Raw genomic sequence first — 20,261 nt, forward strand, 5'->3', positions numbered from 1 at the left:
TGCTCAGTTATAAACAGATGTTTTTAAAAGGCTTATTAATACCTGCGAGAGAGATCAAAGATTTTAAAGTGAGCCAAATCAGTTCCCACAGCCAGGAAATTTCCACAGACATCCAAGAGGCACGGATTCCCCTCTGCTTCAGAGAACACCAGCAGCTGTTTAACTGTGCCCTGAGAAGAAACATGTAACACCAGGTTTGTGTGTTCAGAGTCTAACTAGAAGGGACTTATTTTGTCACCAAGTTAAGTAACTAACTGCTGTACTTCTATGTTAGACAAATCACTACCAGCAAAATGAGAGAAAGTACACACACACAGTCTCTACCAATGCAATCTGTGTTTCAGGTTGAAAACTGGATGTATAGCCTCCAAAAAAGTCAAAATTTAGAGGTATGTTTCTGCAACAATTTCCTCTTCAATAATACAACTTTTTCCAACTAAGATGGATACAGAAATACAGGTCCCTGAAGGTCCTTTAACATACAGCTGCAAAAATAAATATATTAATTAAATCAGTCTTTATTGTGATAAATCCCACCCATTCTTGAATACAATATTTATTTCTTAAATAAAATTATGTATCACAGAACTCTGATAATTAGATTTCTCTTTTTGGTTCTCATGGACTAGCAGACGCTGCAAAGGTTAAGCAAAAGATTTTGCAGGAACACATAAGAATGTGCAGGGGGTATTCTTCTTTGTCTTATATGAATATTCAGTATGTTCATTTTCATGTCAGTAATATACATATGCATATTCAACCTGCTCTTAAAGTCTGGCCCTTACAGAATTCTGTTTTCTTTTATAAATACTTATTAGTTACAGTGCAGTAGCGTTTAAAGTGACAGACTTTTTAAGGAACAGAAAATGTCAAAGATCTTTCTGCTGAAATACTCAAAATATTTTTTCTATGACAAAGGTAGAGTTAATAGATTTACAGAACATCCACTTAAATTTTAAGCTGTAACACCAGTCTTTAAAACAATAAAGCATATTCGTCACTTCATGGTTTCATCAGCCCTTACCTGCCAAGTGCGGACCTGGACTCGATACGGCTCAACTGTGTACAGATTTTCTCCATGCACAGACAGAACTGGAGAGTCACAAAGAAAAGAGCCTGGAACAATGACAATAAAGCCATCATTACAATAAACAGATTTTTTTTTTTTACAGGGGAGGGGAAGGAATTTTGGCTTAAAGCATTCAATTTCCACTGTCTTGCACCAAATCCATCAGTCTCTGCTGATTTGCTGATTCCCCAAACTCCTTGGTGTTGTGACTTTCTTCCATTCTGCCACTACAACCAAAAGCTGGGGCTCCTACTGAAAACAGGTGTTTTGTACACTCTGGCCATGAAAACAAGTGGAGAAGAAGGGGAAAGAGTTGATATGGGGAGTGAAAGAAAAAAAAAGACTAGCGTAACATGAGGTTCCGTTAAGAGAATTCACTCCTTCCTTCATTGAACTACAATTGAAGAGTGAGAAAGGAATCTCTGTCAGAAAAGAAGAGCGGCTCTTAAATAATTTCATGAGTGTTGTAGACTGTTGGGACCTCGGTGGTAATAACGCATTGATTCAGCATGGGAAAGTTATAAAATAAATGAGTAAATATAGACAAGATAAGCCACTTCTCAGAAAACACTTTATGGTTCTTAAAAGACAAAGCCTAAACTCTCAAGATTTTGGATGGGATTGATGGAATTCTGCATAACCTGTTTCTCAAGGCAGAAAGATTTAGGGAGAATTAATCACAGAAAAAACTAATTTACTTGACTTAGCTGTATATACAGCAATTTATGGAACAGATTTTCCTGACACCTGGGACTAAAACGCACTCTTTCCCAGTTCCTATGTAAGTGCTATGTAACCTTGATTACACTTTCTCCCAAGCAAAAGAAAAGCCTTCAATGCCCATCATCATGACCTATCTGTAGAAGGCAACAGGAGCTATGGCTACAAAAGTAGGAAAAAATTCTGTTCTTGATCAACTGTTGGAATGATTTACTTAAAAGATAAAAAGAGGCAGCCTTATCCTCACATCATGTTTTGTGCAAGGCCCTATATGATATGCTAGCTCTGAGGATACCTTTCAAGTCTAGGTGTGACAGTCAGGTATACATCTAATCTGTGGGAAACAGCAACTTGGTTTTGTCAAGGCCAGTCACACACCTGGATGCCTTAGGAACTCTATGAATGAAGCACATTTAGTCTTTAGGTACTTCCAGGATTGGATTGTAGCTGAACAGAGGTTAAGAGGGTATGTATTTTAATTTTATGCCTACAGATGCACATCACCTTCTGTTTTACCTCTGTTGCCACACTGCTACTCATATCCAGGAATACCAACATATTCTGAGGTTAACCCACACATTTTATCCCAGCATATTTAGTGAATAAAGCACAGACGTAGGAGTTGGCATTTGAGTTCTGTTTTTGTTGATGATTTTTATACCCTAATCCTTCTATTCTGCAAAATGGGAATATAAATCTAATTAGCATTAATAATATTTTTCACTTCACACTTATGATTACAGTCCATCAGCTATCATGAATGAAGATAACATATAACTTTGGAGGAAGAGAACCACTGCAACTCTGATCAGTGTTCTAAGTCCTACCTGCACTTCTGAAGGTATCTCCTGAGCACTCAAAGACAGTAACTTGCTTCCCATTCCAGAATACTACAGCATCCTAAACCAATCAAAAAAGCAAAATAATTCAGGTTCTTTTGGAATCATACAGGAATTCATGCAATAACACAGCAAGACCTTCCACACAATAGCCACCATTCACTAGTTCCTCTGTATATCGAGTTGGAAGGGTTTTGGTAACCCAAAAGTTCTCTGGTCAGCACCCAGAGAATTACTGAGTCACTGTGGTATCCGACAATCAGGCCCACCACAGCATCATTGCTACCTTCATAACAATACTTCCATTGCACAATAAATTGAGTATCAAAGAAGGGTTATATTAAAGATTTAGAAAGTTTGGTCTCTAAACACCTAACTAGGCAAACAATCAAGCAAATAAATGAAAAACCCTAGTTAACCTTAGTAGCGAAGACTCCATTAACATTCATATCAACACGAAGACTGTGTGTGGTTCCTGTGCTGAAGAAGGTCACATTAAACAGGTTGGGAGACACCTGTACAACGGCCACTTGCTGATGAAAATGAGACAACATGGCCTGCTCACTGAGGATCACCACAGAGCTGATGTTGTTCACTGCCAGTAGGTTTTTTCGGGAGCCCCACTGCACAAAATGGGGAGAAGAAAAAAAAAAAGCACAACACAATTTCATCTAGGATCTTGAACAGTCACAGCAATGTCCCAATACAGATGACAAGGGGTAGGATAAAATAAACATTTTTATGCATATACAAAGTCCTACTATCAAAGTACAACTATAGTCAATGACTAGGAATTATTACATATTAAAACTATTATGCTCGTTACCCAGCTACTCAGACTCCCTTAGTCTAAGGGAGAAGCTGTTTTTTAAATTAAACTCACTTTTCTTTCCTAAGGTATTATTGCACCACCTTACATTTACTACTGCAAGAGAGCATCACATATTTAGAGGGCTAAACAATGCTGCAATCTGTAAAAGCAAGTTGCATGTGTAGTTTCTTTGTTGATTACCATATTCTTTTCTGCAGTTTTGATAGCCCTTTCAGTCAGTGTAGTTCAAATTCCCTAGCAAAGAGTGCTAAATCAGATGGATAAATAAAGGGATCCAAAAGTACACTTCTCCCCTTATAGAATAGTTTGAGTTAGAAGGAACCTTTAAAGATCATCTAGTCCATCCCCCCTGCGATGAGCAGGGACATCTTCAACTAGATCAGGTTGCTCAGAGCCCCGTCTAACCTGACCTTGAAAGTTTCCAGGGATGGCACATTTAACCACCTCTCCAGGCAACCTGTTCCAGTGTCTCACCACACTCACGATAAAAAATTTCTTCTTCATATCTAGTCTGAATCTCCCCTCCTTTAGTTTAAAACCATTGCCCCTTGTCCTATTGCAACAGGCCCCACTAAAAACTCTGTCCCCATCTTTCTTATGAGCCCCCTTTAAGTATTGAAAGGCTGCAAGAAGGTCTCCCTAGAGCCTTCTCTTCTCCAGGCTGAACAACCCCAACTCTCACAGCCATTCCCCACAGGAGAGGTGTTCCACCCCTCTGATAATTTTTGTGGCCCTCCTCTGGACCTGCTCCAACAAGGTATTAATACCAGGGGTTGCCCCGATCCAGGTGCAGGACCTTGTACTTGGCCTTGTTGAACCTCATGAGGTTCACATGGGCCCACTTCTCAAGCTTGTCCAAGTCCTTCTGGACAGTATCCCATCCCTCAGGCGTGTCAGCCACACCGCTCAGCTTGGTGTCATCCGCAAACTTGCTGAGGGTGCACTTGATCCCACTGCCTATGTAATTGATAAAGATATTAAACAGTACTGGTCCCAGTACGGACTCCTGAGGGACACCACTCATCATTGATCTCCATCTGGACATCGAGCCATTGACTGCTACCCTCTGGATGCAACCATCCAACCAACTCCTCATCCACCAAACAGTCCATCCATCAAATCCATGTCTCTCCAATTTAGAGAGAAGGATGTTGTGGGGGACCATGTCAAAGGCCTTGCAGAAGTCCAGATAGATGACATCTGTAGCTCTTCCCTTGTCCACTGATGTAGTCACTCCCTCATAGAAGGCCACTAGGTTGGTCAGGCAGGACTTGCCCTTGGTGAAGCCATGCTGGCTGTCTTGAATGACCTCCCTGTCCTCCATATGCCTTAGCATAGCTTCTAGGAGGATCCGTTCCATGATCTTCCCAGGCACAGAGGTGAGGCTGACAGGTCGGTAGTTCCCAGGGTCCTCCTTTCTACTCTTTTTAAAAATGGGTGCAATGTTTCCCTTTTTCCAGTCACCAGGGACTTCACCTGACTGCCATGACTTTTCAAATATCATGGAGAGTGGCTTGGCAACTACATCAGCCAAATCCCTCAGGACTCTGGCATGCATCTCATTGGGTCCCATAGAATTATTGATGTTCAAGTTCCTCAGGTGGTCTCGAACCTGATCTTCTCTTACAGTGGGAGGGACTTTGCTCCCCCAGTCCCTGCCTTGAGGTCCATCCACTTGAGAGGCGTAGGAAGAAAAGTTGCCAGTGAAGACTGAGGCAAAGAAGTTGTTGAGTACCTCAGCCTTCTCCTTGTCTGTTGCTACCAGTTTGCCAGTCGTGTTCATTTGGGAGGTACGCTTTCTTTGACCTTCCTTTTCTGGCTGACATACCTATAGAAGCCTTTCTTAGTATTCTTTGCATCCCTTGCCATGTTCAGCTCCAGCTGTGCCTTGGCCTTCCCAACCCCATCCCTACACAACTGGGCAGCATCCCTATACTCTTCCCAGGATACCTGCCCCTGCATCCACCACCTGTGCATTTCCTTCTTGCCCTTTAGTTTGACCAGCAGGTCTCAACTCATCCATGCTGGTCTCTTGCTTCCTTTCCTGATTTCTTACACCTGGGGAACAAAAGCTCTTGCACTCTATGGAAAGTGTCCTTAAAGATCTGCCAGCTCTATTCTGCTCCCTTGTCCCTAAGGGCAGTTTCCCAGGGGGTCCTATTGAGTAACTCCTTGAACAGCTGGAAAGTTGCTTTCCTAAAATTCAGGGTCCAGACTTTACTCTTTGCCTGACCCATATCCCTCAAGACTGTGAACTCCACTAGTGCATGATCACTGCAGCTCAGGCTGCCTCCAATCTTGACGTCACCAATTAGCTCACTTGTGTTGGTGACCAACAGGTCCAGTAACACATCCCCTCTGGTAGGGCTGTCTATAACCTGGCTTAAGAAGTTATCCTCAATGCATTCCAGGAGCCTCCTGGATTGCCTACAGCTCACCGTGCTACTTTTCCAGCAGATGTCGGAGTGGCTGAAGTCCCCCAGAAGGATGAGAGCCTGCGAGTGTGATGCCTCCTGTAGCTGGAGTAAGAACCCTTCGTCAATAGGGGGTTAAAGGGGTAAGAACCCTTCAACCCTTCATGGGGCGGCCTGTAGTAAACACCAACCACAAGGTTCCCTTTGTTGCCTTGGTCTCTAGTTCTTACCCATAAGCTTCCAACCTGTTCGTGGCTATTCTTCAGAGACAGCTCTTCACAATCTATCTGTTTCTTGACGTAGAGGGCAACGCCTCCGCCCCTCCTTCCTCGCCTGTCCCTTCTGAACAGCCTATAGCCATCATTAGCCCCATTCCAGTCATGGGATTTGTCCCACCGAGTTTCAGTAATAACAACTAGGTCGTAGCCTTCTAGCAACACGGTGGCTTCCGACACCCTTCTCCTGGAAGAATCTCCATGTTCCAGCTATCCCTTTTTCAATGAGTTCTATGAAGGTTATCTTTCCCTCCTTTTAAGACTGAAAAAGAGCACCTACACAGAGCAATTCTAAAACTGAAAATACCTGACAAAATACAATGGGAGAAAGATAAGGTCCGTTTCCAAGACAGCTTGCAAAGACACAGTTTCTAACATGTAGCTGATGAATTCTATTATTAAAGAGAAAGTAATGCTCCCATTTTCATTCTTTCTTTCTATATTCACAGTTAAACAAGCGTGTCTGACATTATTTATGTTCATTCCTACCAAAGGATGATTCTTGTCAGAAAGCATTGTGGCAACCAGCTGACTACACACGAACTCTTCGCACACACCACATTAGCCACAAGCGATCCAAACTCCAGTCTGGAAGCTATAACTATGTGTGGGGGTGCAGGGGTGCTAATCCTGAGCTACTACACACCATCGATAATGCTCCTTGATAAGCACAGTCCATAGTTCACTGCACAGCTTCAGCATAGGAGCTCCCTCAGGGCTAGGCCAGGGAACATGCAGAGGGGTTTGGGCTTGGTTTTTTGTGTGTGTGAGGTTTTTTTTAATCTACCAGAGACCATTCATACAGACATACTTTCATGGGCTAGATAAATTATGAAGTTTCTTAGAGCTGCAGAAAATCCCTTTGAAGTCCAAGAACTTCTCTGTCCTTGCACAATTGATAAGGTCTATAAACTCTAGGGATATGCCAAGTCTCTAAGGTCTCTATTTCCCTCAAAGTTATATGAAGTTTCATATTAATTTCCTGACATACTGATATTTTTGCGGCTATACCTTTCCAACAACACTGATTTAAATAGTTGTGTTTGGAAATAATTTCATTTTATTCAAGAGCATGATCTAAGAAATAAAACTATTTTGCACACTTTTGGGGGGGTTTTCTTTTTAACGGCGCTTAGTTACAATTAACTAGGATACTACGCTGCACAACAGATGAGCTAGAGTGCATTTCCCAACCACCTCCCTTTTGAAGCCACCATATCAGGTTGAAAAAAGATGAGGTTGGCAAGGAGTCAAATGAAGTTATTGCTGCCCTTTGACCTCACTAGGGTATAAGGCTTTCTATTCTGAGTTTTTCATGGTAATATAGGAAAAGGCTTTTGTAGGCATTACCAAAAGATTCCACATGTAACAATTTTTAAAATCTTTTACAAAATATTTTTTGGAATCCAGGGATTACAATAAAAAATGATCTAGAGTTTCCATAATTAAAGACAGCTTTATAACATGAGATAAAAATGCAGTGATTGTTGGCAATTGTTTGGCAATGTTTTTGTTTATGCTAACAAACATTGGGAACAAGGTGCTATTTCTGGACAGCACTCCATATCCTGTTATCTGGAAAATGCTTGAATGGTCAAGCTGACATAAACACCTATATCTCTTCCCTTCCCTCAACTTATTAGCAGATGTATGATATACTAATGGCACACACTATTTCCTATATCCTGGACCTTTTGTTACTGAAGCATCTTAACAAAAGATTTGGGTTCTCCACTTCAATAGTATTTATGTTTTAATTTTGTAACTAGAACTCTGTCACAGACCCTCGCGCTATACGCCTACCCAGAGCAAGCAAATGCCATTGCGTTTTAAATACTTTCCATTCTTATGTGAAAACAGAATAAAAGAAAACAAAGTTACTTTCTCTTGAAAGGCACCAGATATATTTGTTTGATTTTCATTCCTTCCGAAAAATAATGGGTATTGTTCTCACATATTAAGGACAGCAACAGAATAATCTAACAGAAACTTTAAAAAAAACTGGAGAAAAACTTAATAATAGGGTATAACAAACAAACAAAACAAAAATGCTGGAGAACCTAATAGCACAAGCTTTGCCTTTTAGCAGAATGGTGGTAGTCAAAAAAGCTAACTGTTTGTTAATGTAAAACTTAAATTTAAATTTACAATTGTAACACTCAGCATTTCTCTTTTGCATATATCAAAATGCTAATAAGTGTAGAATTACAGTGTTTAAGCTTACTGTGATAAATGAAAATACTTCAAATAAAAATGCTGCACCCTGACACTTAACAGACAATGGGTTATAAAATAAATATAACAACACTATGTATTGTCATAGCCTTCAGCATTAAAAATATTGTAAGTAGCAGTAGAAATGTTTTAAAGCATTGGTTTTGCAAATTTGTAAGAGAAAACTTATAATCCACATTTAGTCTGACACTGTCATGCACAAAAATAATATCTAGCAAACAAGAAACATTTTCTGACAAAAAAGCAGCTGAACACATCATTTCATGTGTAAAAATAAAGTATTCCCTTCCAGACGGCACATCTTCTCACCAAAGAATATCTGGTTGCAAATACATCTTTTTATTTTTGCAACTACCAGGAAGAGCAAACTTTACATTGAGAAAGCGACTAAAAAGAAGAAAGTTATCTACAAATAAAGTCACGCATTTAATCAGATTTTCTTGCTTGCTATTTTAATAAATTTAGGTAAATTTGACATTTCTGACAATCTATCACTTCCAGAAAATAATTTCAGGGTGCTGAATCTAAAGGGTTTGTCAATGAGACATATAATGGAGAAATGTTGGGATTTAAGGATGCCATGACTGCTAATTCTCCCAGAGAGCTGTATTTGCATTTCAGTGTGTTATCTTGTTGAGCATTTCAACCCTGCGTGTAACAGAATAGCTACAAACAGGTAATATTTTTGCCCATTTCAATTTTAAAAGTTACTTGATCCTGATGGCTTTTCCTCCTTCTCCTGGAGGACCACCAGCCTCTACTGGTGCACACATCTGTATGATAGCAATCATATTAATCTGTTTCACAAAGATGAACTATTCATCTAATGTTTTTGAAGTCCTACTAACATGCAAGACGACTCTTTCCTGTCTTACCTTTATCTGAGTGACATTTCCTTCAAGTTCTGTAGGTGCCTGTAGCTTCCACTTCTCCTTGCCCTCCAAAGCCCGTATGTTCTGATCGGATCCTGCTGCTTTCCTCCACATAGCTATTCTCCCTTTGTTAGTACCAGCTGCTAAGAGACCTGCCATTCACAAACCTTTTAGGCATTTCATATCTTAAACTTCAAAAAAACAAACCTATAATATACAAAGTAGCAGGCAGCCTAGCTCTGGTTCTAAGGTACTGAGAAGCCTTCTTCTAGCAGCATCCATTTCTTTGCCTTCCTGCAAACCAGCATCCTAGTCCTGAACTGGAGAAACTTTCTGAAGAAACAATGGGAGAAGTTTCACGTGGCAAGGCCCATTTTCTAAGCTACCAGATGAAGTTATCTTTTAAATCTATCAGACAATTATTTCATTTTAACCATTTATTTTTGAATAGCTGGTTTTGTAGTCACCATGGGCAAGTCACCATTGAAAATCATTCTAGCAGACACTAGCTCTGCCTGTGCTGGCAAACAAGGTGATGCATAGGAGTAGCTCTGTAGAAAACATCAGTTTTAAGGACCTGACATCCACACTATACATGTTTGGCGAGTTGTACTTTGCATTAGCTCTAGTGTGGACTTGTAGACTGAACGCCCATAACATGTTGGAGTACTCCAGGAGTACTTGTACCAGTTCAGTGTCAAAGGGAATCCAGCTTGTGTGCTGGGAGACAACTACACACTGAGACAAAGTGTGGTGAGTATCGAATGATCTCATTGTACCTTCAAAAGCACACTCCTGATCTGAACTAAAAGGCTTCTACATCACATGCTGTTACTGAAACCCTGAGTAATAAGACAGACTGAAATGACTACAGGGCACTGAAGGCTGAGGTTTGACAAGGTTTAGGATACAGAGATCACAGCTGCCATGTTATTTCTCACCTTTAGCACTGCAGTAAGAAACACAGTTAATACATTCACCTCCCTCAAAGCCAAATTGCACATCTGGGGAGAGCACATAGTTCTCATCTCGGTCCAAATCCCAGAACCTAAGGTACACAAAACAAGAGTGTTAACAATGCTTTTCCTTCCAGGTGTCTTGCTAAACACAGTCAATAGGATGCTGTACATGGCATTAATTTGCTATTTCCATAATGCCCAGATCATTCAATTTTTAAAATTGAATTGCCAGCAGCTGCCTCTGGAATGTTGATTTCTTAACAATCTCCTTCCTTTCCCTTTGGCTTTTTAATCCACAGCATGTTTTGTGATATTCTGCTATGAAAAAAGGAGTCAGAAGCAAACCCAGCTTTAAGAAAAAAAAAGAAGTCTAGTTGAAATTTTCCTCCTCCCTTCTTATGCTTCCTCCTCTATTTTAAGAATATTCCTTGGTTAACCAGTAGTCCTTTGGATTCCAGATTTATTTTCTAGAACTAAACACTGTCATCAAACATATTCCTTCTTGATACTTGGTCTTTATCACATTCTCACAAAATTAACAGTTGATTTTGTCTGATAGTAGCAGATAGAGGCTCAAGAACTCTGATGTTAATGGAACACCGCCATCCCCCCCCCCCATAAAGTTAGAGGAAACACGTAGAGCAAGTCATAGTAAAGACGGGGGGGTGGGGTGGGGTGGGGGGGTGGAGTTTTAATACTTTTTAAAAAAAGATGCAAAAAGATAAAAACTACAGAACATGGTAACATAGCAGCATGACAAAGTAACATACTTAGTTTAAAGAATTAGGGATAGAAGTAACCGAAATACTTGTCTTATATTACAGTAACAAAGAAAAAACCTGAAAAGCAAGCGCTTTTTTCCCCCTGTTGCTGATGCTATGACTATCCTAAGAATCAGATAATAACAATGGAAAGAACAGCAAAGTGGCTTTTTCATGCAAAAGTCCCAAATGGATATCTTTTCAGAAGAAATCAATAATAGCACTCAAGGAAGGAACAGATTTGGGTAGCGCTGCCTGACAAAATAAAATAACTAGAGAGAAAACCAGATATCTAGAATTAGGTTTTGTTGTCAAGGAAACAGATTTTTCATTTAATTTCTATTTATTTTGAGAAACTAAATTACAAAATATTGGGAATTTTTTCATTCTTGGTAAAAAAAAAAACCACACACCACACAAAACAAAACAAAAACCACCCAAAAAACAGTTCAGTAAAATATTCACTGCATTGCAAACCTTTTAGCTGGCACTTCTCATGGGCAGCTAGAACAGCTTTAAAACAGGATTCTTACCTGATGACTGTCTCGCCTAGCGCTGTAACAACAAGGCTATCGTCTATTAAAATGATGTCTGCAGAATGACCTATCTTCCCACTCAACTTCACCTGTTAACCATAAGTAAATAAATAAATTTACAGAAGGTAGGAGGAACACACTGAAAGACAGTGAGCATCTGAATTGCCTAGTTTGGCTAAAAAGTTATAAGAATAACTAGACCTGTCAGTTCAGATAGAACAATAGTTTCTCAGGCAGTGATCACTGCTAAATGCATCAACTATATGATGTATAAATTTAATAAAAGAAACTTTGTAGTGGGTTAATTAAGTAGGTAAGGGTCAGTTTTTTCTCTTGTACTACTAGATCTTCTCTTAGACCTTGATAAAAATTGCTTTAAAATGTGAAATACCAAATCTTACTCCTGGTCAAAAATAAGCAAAGATTAATAAGAAGTGGACACTCCTGTAATACACAAGTGCCCAGTCTTTTTCAACCTTAAAGGGAAAAAAAAAAAAAAAAAAAAAATCTTAGGAAGGTGAAGGTTTGGGTTCCATCCCCCCAAGCAGTATTATCCAGAAGTACAGTATTTTATTTGAGCCAAGGTGATTACGAGTCCTGGATGAGGTCAGTTTGGTTTTTGTCCCTATACAATAATTTTTGGGTCACTACATTATTATTTGTGATTCTGAGAGTTCTGGGTTGTTATTTTTTAAAAGCTTCCTAGCCTTTGCAGCCATGAAGAACACTTTCACAATGTGAGACAAAACTATCTTTCAGATTTGCAGACAAAGACAGTATCACCAAGTGGAGGTACTGCTCCTTAGAATCTGAAAGACAAGACAGCTCTGAGTGACTGATGCTAATAAAACCGAGGACACAGATTATCAACTGTTTATCCACAAGACATTTTAACAAGTATTTGATTATACTGGAATTTTCAATTCTTCTATAATTCACTAAGACAAGGTAAATGAAGTGTAAAAGGATTAACATAGGGTCAAAATGAAAGAAACTAAGAAAAAACAGAAAGGCAAGATGAAAACCATCTTTCCAAGTGCAATAACACTTCACTCTATTCCATTTCTAAATGAGGATATATTTGCTCATCAAGGTATTATCTGAGAAACAAAAATGAGAGTTGATTCATTTGTACACAAAAAGTGATAATCAAAAAATCCCTAACAAATTCTTATAAAGATTAAATATTGCAACTTTACCCTGTAGACTGACTCTTACCTTCATGAGCTCTTCTGCTTCTCCCTCAAGAGTAATTGCATGCAAGGACAACTGCAGGTTCTCTGTTATTACAATTAAAACATCTCTTTCCTCCATGAACAGAAGCTTTTGGACGAGACTGTCTGTGGACAATATATGCCTTGTCTTTCCTTTCTCACTCACATAATGCACAGAACCTGTAGTACAGATAAACAAGGTATAGTTTTTAGTTAACAGTTTTTAGCTACAAACATCAAAGTTGCTGCTTTCAACCTTAATAAAATATTCCTCAAGTGCTGAAAAGGTAAAAATAATCACAATTCTTTTGTCTTCTAGTTTGTCTCAGGATAAAGACTATGATAGTTGACCACAGCAATAAAACAAAACTTATTCACTTTTTCCCCATCTAGGAAATCCAGAGGGGAATCATTTAAACGCCATAATTTAAATAATTTTAAACTAAAAGTAAACGTTTTGCATACATGTGCATGACTGATGGCTTCTGAAATGTTCAGCATTAATAACAATTTGTGAAAAAAGAATGGCAGCTAAGAATTGGTACAATTTACAGCAGCATCTAGATTATGGAAAACTGTGGATATTAAGTTCTTCATTGTTTAGAAACACTCCACCACACACACTACATACAGCTTTCCTGCATTAATTTCACTACATACAGCTTTCCTGCATTAATTTCACAAGCAAATGGGATAGTGTCTTTCTAAGGACACTGACAACATAGTGTGCAACTTGGCAACTACAGCACATATCAACATTTTAAAAGCCATTATAATTTGGTTAAATAATCATGCACAGGTCTATCCAGTGAAAAACCCTTGAATTAGTATAGCAGTCTGCAAATGGTATTACAGAAACCACCCAAACAAATGAAGTCATTGAAATCTGACAGTTCTCATGCCACACACACACATAATTCCTTAGCAAATCATGATATGATATATAAACGTGGCATTTCAAATCAGTGCAAATCGAAAAACCCTATGAAATGAAGTAATATTTTCCCCCAAAAGCTGAAGTAGAAAACACAAATGTGTAAGAATGAACATTAAGGATCCATGCTAAAGTGTTGTACCCAAGAGGCAATATGATGTATCTAATTAAAAAGAGTGTTTTAATTTCCAAAACTCTTGCAAATAAATTATCATTCTCTACATTTCAACTACTTAAAAAAATTCAAACTTCTCTCCCACCTCATCCCACATTGCTTCATTTTCTCCCTGAAATAAAACACTGAACAGATACCTTCATTCATCTCTCTTGTTAAAACAGAATGGTTTGGGTTGGAAGGCACCTTTAAAGATCACCTAGTCCAGCCTCGCTGCCATGTGCAGGGACATCTTTCACTAGATCAGGTTGATCAAAGCCCCATCCAACCTGACCTCGAACACTCCCAGGGATGGGGATCCACAATTTCTCTGAGCAACCTAGCGTTTCACCACCCTCATAGTAAAGACTTTCTTCCCTACACCTAATCTAAATCTACCCTCCACCAGTTTAAAACTGTTACACCTCATTCTATCAGTACGGGCCCTGGTAAGAAGTCTCCCTCCATCTTTCTTATAACCCCCCTTTAAGTGCTGAAAGGCTGCAATAAGGTCTCCCCAGAGCTTTCTCTTCTCCAGGCTGAACAACCCCAACTCTCTCAACCTTTCTTCATGGAAGAGGTTCTTCCAAGCCCTTGGATCATTTTCATGACCCTCCTCTGGACCCGCTCCAACAGGTCCATGTCTTTCCTGTGCTGAGGACCCCAGAGCTGGACGCAGTACTCCAGCGGGGTCTCACCAGAGCAGAGTAGAGGGGGAGCATCACCTCCCTTGGTCTGCTGGCCACGCTTCTTGGGACGCAGCCCAGGATACGGTTGGCTTTCTGGGCTGTGAGCGCACATTGTCATCTCATGTCCAGTTTTTCATCCACCAGTATCCCAAATTCCTTCTCCACAGGGTTGCTCTCAATCCATTCATCACCCAGTCTGTACTAATACCGGGGATTGTTGGGATAGTGCTCCAATGTAGCATTTTCTACCACACAGATGTCTGTTTATTGCAGTAATCAACCATCTACTGAAACTCAGTTTTACAGGATCTTTTTACAAGAAATGGACAGTCCCTTGATTTTTCTTTGCCATTTGAAATTGTTTTGTAAGTTAAATAAACCTTCTGTACTTGGACATTACCATACAAAGTATCAGCTATCACACAGATAACACTACCCGCTATTTTGAAGCTACTTAGGTGGTTAGGGAGAGGGTTATAGCTTTCTGAGTAACTTTAAGAAAGTTTTCACAGTGTCACACAAGAGACTAATCTCAAAAGTTAACAAATCTGAGCTAATTAAGTAGAGCAAATAACTCTGAGATTCAGAAGACAAAAAGCAGCAGAAAGTGTATGCTGTTTAGGAAATACAAAGGGGACCAGAAGAGGATTATTACTCATGACCTAAAATGTCTGCAGTGAAGACAAACAAGGGTGCATTCAGTAAAAACATCAGGATGACTTCCACTATTCAGGTTATGTCCCAATACCTGTGCCAGTCATCTCAAATGCTCAGTAATGAAGATGATTTTTTGTGCTCATGCAAAAGTGTTGCAAATCAACCTCTGAAAATTGTTATCAGTTCAGGTATCCTCTCTTCAGATAAGCATCTCATGGAACATATTACTTGAATTGCATCTATTGTTTTACTGCAATGATCAGTGTTTTGGAAGCATCAAAAAATACCTAGACTAATAAATGTTTGAAACTTGGGAGGTTTTTTCATTTTGTTTTCGGCTTTTTTGAGGAGCTTAATTGTTTATTTAGTTTTGCTTTAAAAGCTGCTCTATTGTCTTTAGTCAAATCTCTTCTGAGATATTTAAAAGCATGCAATAAGAATTTTTTTAAAAAATCATTTTTATTTTAATAAGTTTGGGCTGAGAATTGATACTTTACAGGAAATTTACAGGTCACATTTAAACCCTACGAAAACATTAACTGATTCTGAAGTTATGACAGATCACTAACTAGATTAAGAACTGGGTCCAAAATACATGTGCCCAAATCAACCTAGGCAATGAGACTGCTCAAAAGAAACAGTGTCATTTGACTGAAATTTGAAAAGTTTGAATAGGAGGCCCAAGAAAGAAGATGCGAAGGACAGCCACTTGCAGCATACAGAGTCTGTCTCTAGACGGAGCTGTGTACCACCACAACAGTTGCTTTCAACGTGAGGCTGTAACGGGCACAGCTACCCAAAGATTCTTTCCTTGTACATTTAAGAAGTGCCCTGTACCCTTTTTCATTTAAATGGTTCATATCTAGCAAAGAGGCTTGTAACTCACAAATCAAATGAAGGTACAGTCCACTGTTCTGCAAAACAAACACACAGCTGGACAATGCCACTCCTGCAATCATACAGAAGCTATACTGGTGTAAATGATGGGTCTCATTCTTGATAACGTAAACATCGAATCAAACTGTAATTGAGCTGCAGAACTAGCATAACTTAAATGTTTTTCGGGTTGGTTAACACTTGAATCGAGAGGATTACATATGCGAATCATCTACCAGAAACATACTCATTACAATACTTGTCACACACATTCTGGCTCCTGTCCAAAGAGTTAACAGGTTAGAGAGACAGAAGGCATCACAAGAAAAACTGGGGTAGGAAGAAAATGAGCTGGGAGCAAACTAGTACCCAGAACAGTAAAAGGGAGAGGAAAAGACAAATGGCAGGGAAGAAACCATATTGGGAAGAAAACTAACAAAACAGATACTCAGACTTTTTTTGCTTCCTTAGACTGAAGCCTCATTTCAAAGCATGAGAGAAAAAGTAAATTAATAATTTATTTTAAAAGGTTCTAGCAGCATTTGCCTATTCCTAGAAAAAAACCCCACAACACATGCATTATTTTGAAGCTTTGCACAAAATGCCAACAACTTCTAATTTTATTTACACTTTGGTGTTAGAGATCACTTTCCTTACACTGACTTCTCTGGGAACCTGACTAATCCAATACCTATAGTGACCTTTTGGAGACAACTCACCCTGAAGATGCTAAGATTTTAATAATTTTATTCATTTCTTCTTACCAAACATGCTTCAACTCCTATGAATACTCTATCCTGTTGGATATATGGATATACTCTAGATGTTGGATATATGAAAACAGGACTATTGTGCACTGAGCTATTTTGAAGCACTAAGGAGACAAATTTCCAGCAGACTCGAAAAGTGGTTTTGCTCTTACCATCTGTCAAAGTGATAAAGAAGGACAGTCCTTCCTGGAGTCCCATTTTCAGAGGTGCTCCTGTTCCAGCTTTTCTCCAGTTAAACATATCCAAGGCCTTCTCATCACCACCCACAGCTGCTTTTGCCAGCTGTACGAAGTCCCTGCCAACAGAGATACCTAATTTCCAATTCCTTACATAACAGAGTACTTTCCATCTCAAAGAATGGATGAATAGTTAATAAAACATATTGTAAAGAGAGAATAAAGATGTTTTATACGCTGATTTGAAAAAGAACAGACTCAAAAAGATACAACGTAAAAATTTAATACTAGTTTTAATTTGCATTGTTTCACCTTTTTTTCCATAAGCATTATTATTTTTACAGAGATGCGAAACAGAAGTGGCCCAGACAAGGAAAATTCTTTTTTTACTACAGCTGTTTCCTGTTGCTTGCTTAAATAATAATATTTAAGAACTGACTTTTAATTTAATTATTCTTGCCAATAATTTCATGGATAATTGTGTTTTCAGTGTGTTTTCTGCTTTTCACAATCAGCAACATTGCTAATTAGAAGAACTAAAGGAAGAAGAGTTAACAGCAACAGAGAAAGGTATGGACAAAAGGAAGAAGATCTGTTGCTGCATACAGGACACAAATAGCCAGCTACTAGAGTGGGAGAAGAACTTGGAAATAAAGGACAGTTAGGAGAACAACTTTTTTGATATATATTTTTAAAAAGTTTGTCTGTGAGTAAGGTTTTCTTTCTGTGGAACAAGAGAAAGACGTGGTCTACCAGTGCTCTAATGGGGCACAATACTTACTCGCCAGGAGGGGGTGGTCGAAAGACACAGTGAGACAGACATTTTCCATACTCTTGTTTCAGCAGGGCACGACCCTGCGCTCTGCCTCGCTGGTCCATTCTCCATAGAACCAAGACACCATGCTAGAAAAAGGTAACAGTTAATTCATTACACTTTGCACACAGATGAAAATCCGGACTCCAGCTACTCAGCGCACATAAAAATGAACATTTTATTGACAGAGCTACACCTTTCATTTAGTTGACACATACAATTACTCCCACTCAAAATGAGGCCACAAGGAATAAAAATTTTCTTTTAACTTTATATTATTTGCTAATTAAAATCAAGTTATCAAAAAAAGCTTGTTGGTCATATCCATTCTTAGTAAAATGACACTGCCAGAGCAATTAAATGGAACAGCCTTGGTCTTCCTCTGCAAGTAGCATATACCAATATTTGTTTAGGTAACTCCTTTTCCACTTTTTTTTTTGCAAGTAGTCTGATTGCTAAAAGAAGAGATATTGAGATAAAGGATAGTAAAGTATAAGATATGCATCCCTGAGTAAGTGCATATAACACTGATATAGACAAGCATGGGTATATGATTATAGACACATGTGAAGTCACAGGATGCAGAGAATCTAAGGAAAGAATTTCAGAATCTCTGGAGCCTTCCTGTTCTTTCAGAGTACAACAAGAATTCATTTGTAGAAACAGAACTTAGTAACTAGAAGAATCATAGACGCTAAAGAAAGGAAGACTGGTTAGCTAATTAATTCAACAGTAGTCAATGTAAGTTAGCCCTCAGAGCCTGGCACAGGTTCTGAAGGTAACATGCATTTTGCAGTGCCAGATCAGAATGAGAACCAAACCCCTGGTGACTGGAAAGAATGGGGAAGGCAGAGAAGCACAAAGACAGTTCAGCATGACATACACATTAACCATGACAATGAACTGACTTACGCTACAGACTCACAGCTGGAATTTTAAGATTATATATTGTTGTTATTATGTTAGTGCTTAGGGAACCAAATTGCATTTGGAGGCCCTCTGTGTAAGCATTACATGAAAAAAACAGCAATTTGCAATATCAAGGTTCAATCTCATTTTATTTCATTAAGATAGATAACAATACAGTGGTATTATAATTTGCTCTATTTTTTTCATTATTGTTTTCAATAGAGTATAGTCTTTCTAGAAGTGAAAGACTAGTAGAGCAGTGGTACACTCTAAACACTCTTCACAATCCTAACTAGAAGCCACATGAGATGCAACTGAGGCCTTCCAAGGTAACAGTTCCTTCTTTTTTTCCTAAGAATCAAGAATCAAAGTTCTAACTTATTTTCAGCAGTAAGATGATAATATTTATACCACCCAAAACTGTTTATTAAGTGCAATGCTGTCTCTTACAGCTTAAAGAATGTGACACAGCTGTGTATCTGTGAAAATGCTGTGCTCCTGTTTCGAAAGGCCACTTGCAGTTCATACGATGTTTGCTGGTTACCTCTGGAAATCACAGGATCCTATGATCTGAAAGTTCATATCCTGTTGGCTCCTCCTCTCACTTTTCCCTCAGCTTTAAATGTCACCAAATTCCAGGGATCCCAACTAAGAACACCTCCACCATTTATAACCTGGAGGAAAAGCCTGCAGCTGTATAAAGCTGCTGACCTTCCTTCTGTCCCGTTCTAGATATCCCATCCTGCATCCAGATAACCCAGTTGCAAACTCAATTCTGAGTTTGGAACACATGAGATTTGAAATAAAAAAAGCTCACTACCTCTTCTAAGTGTGACTGGTTGTAGAAAGGATGCAGAACTGGTCTCTTTTGAAAAGGTCAAAGGGCATTGGACAAAAGGCAAAGGACAAAGGACATCAGCCTTATCTATAAGATTTACTCTTAAGGTATCCTGTATCTTCCCAATCATTCTTAACAACCCAAAGCTTTAGCTTCTTGTTATAAAGGCTGTTTGCCTCATAAATAGCCTTTCATTACAGAAAGCACCTAGATCCTTAGGATTCTTTTGTGTGATTGAAACCTGGAAGTCACCCATATTACTTGTTACTTAAAACACAACTTAAAAGCTTCTGGTTTTCACAGCATCCTATTCCTGCTTTAAGAAGTTATTTTCAAAGAATTTTCTTGCAGCTCAAGATTTATGATGACTGAATGTTCCCAGATGAGCACTCTCAATTACGAAGTCCCAGTGAAGATCAAAAAGAAACCAGATCAGGGCCCAAATATGTATCTTCTTTCTAAGGGTATTCCTCTAATATGAGCCGAGTATGACCCTGGCAGCACTCACCTAATGGAAGCTACCTGACTATAAACCTTCATGGGAAACATTTTAAAAATAAACTTAAAAGCTATTAGAAAATATGTAGGAAATGAAGCATACCTATGCTGCACATCAGATCATGGTACAATGACACTGAATGTGCAACACAAGGGATGAGTGGGCCCACTCGGTGCAGTACTGGGCAGAGACACCATCTTGGAGCTAGCCACAGGATGC

General features: G+C 39.0%; 2 protein-coding genes across 4 annotated transcripts in view; one reads left to right on the top strand and one right to left on the bottom strand.

The window, feature by feature from the left end:
- The window catches only part of IFT140 (intraflagellar transport 140), a 92,733-nt gene that overhangs the window by 62,194 nt on the left and 10,278 nt on the right, over nucleotides 1-20,261 (bottom strand). For 2 of the 3 annotated variants that reach the window (XM_075515477.1, XM_075515475.1), the window contains exons 4-13: nucleotides 17,764-17,885; nucleotides 16,959-17,101; nucleotides 12,731-12,906; nucleotides 11,510-11,601; nucleotides 10,198-10,304; nucleotides 9,260-9,408; nucleotides 3,048-3,251; nucleotides 2,617-2,689; nucleotides 1,025-1,116; nucleotides 43-170 (exon numbers count right to left, since the gene is read on the bottom strand). In XM_075515477.1, the coding sequence (XP_075371592.1) occupies nucleotides 43-170; nucleotides 1,025-1,116; nucleotides 2,617-2,689; nucleotides 3,048-3,251; nucleotides 9,260-9,408; nucleotides 10,198-10,304; nucleotides 11,510-11,601; nucleotides 12,731-12,906; nucleotides 16,959-17,101; nucleotides 17,764-17,885 (1,286 nt within the window). The remainder of the gene's footprint in view (nucleotides 1-42; nucleotides 171-1,024; nucleotides 1,117-2,616; nucleotides 2,690-3,047; nucleotides 3,252-9,259; nucleotides 9,409-10,197; nucleotides 10,305-11,509; nucleotides 11,602-12,730; nucleotides 12,907-16,958; nucleotides 17,102-17,763; nucleotides 17,886-20,261) is intronic. The other variant, XM_075515476.1, reaches the window with a different exon arrangement.
- TMEM204 (transmembrane protein 204) overlaps nucleotides 1-20,261 on the top strand; it is a 203,080-nt gene that overhangs the window by 43,876 nt on the left and 138,943 nt on the right. The gene's annotated exons all lie outside the window — the stretch shown is intronic.

This window comes from Mycteria americana, chromosome 12 (genome assembly GCF_035582795.1).
Source record: "Mycteria americana isolate JAX WOST 10 ecotype Jacksonville Zoo and Gardens chromosome 12, USCA_MyAme_1.0, whole genome shotgun sequence".
Taxonomy (NCBI): domain Eukaryota; kingdom Metazoa; phylum Chordata; class Aves; order Ciconiiformes; family Ciconiidae; genus Mycteria; species Mycteria americana.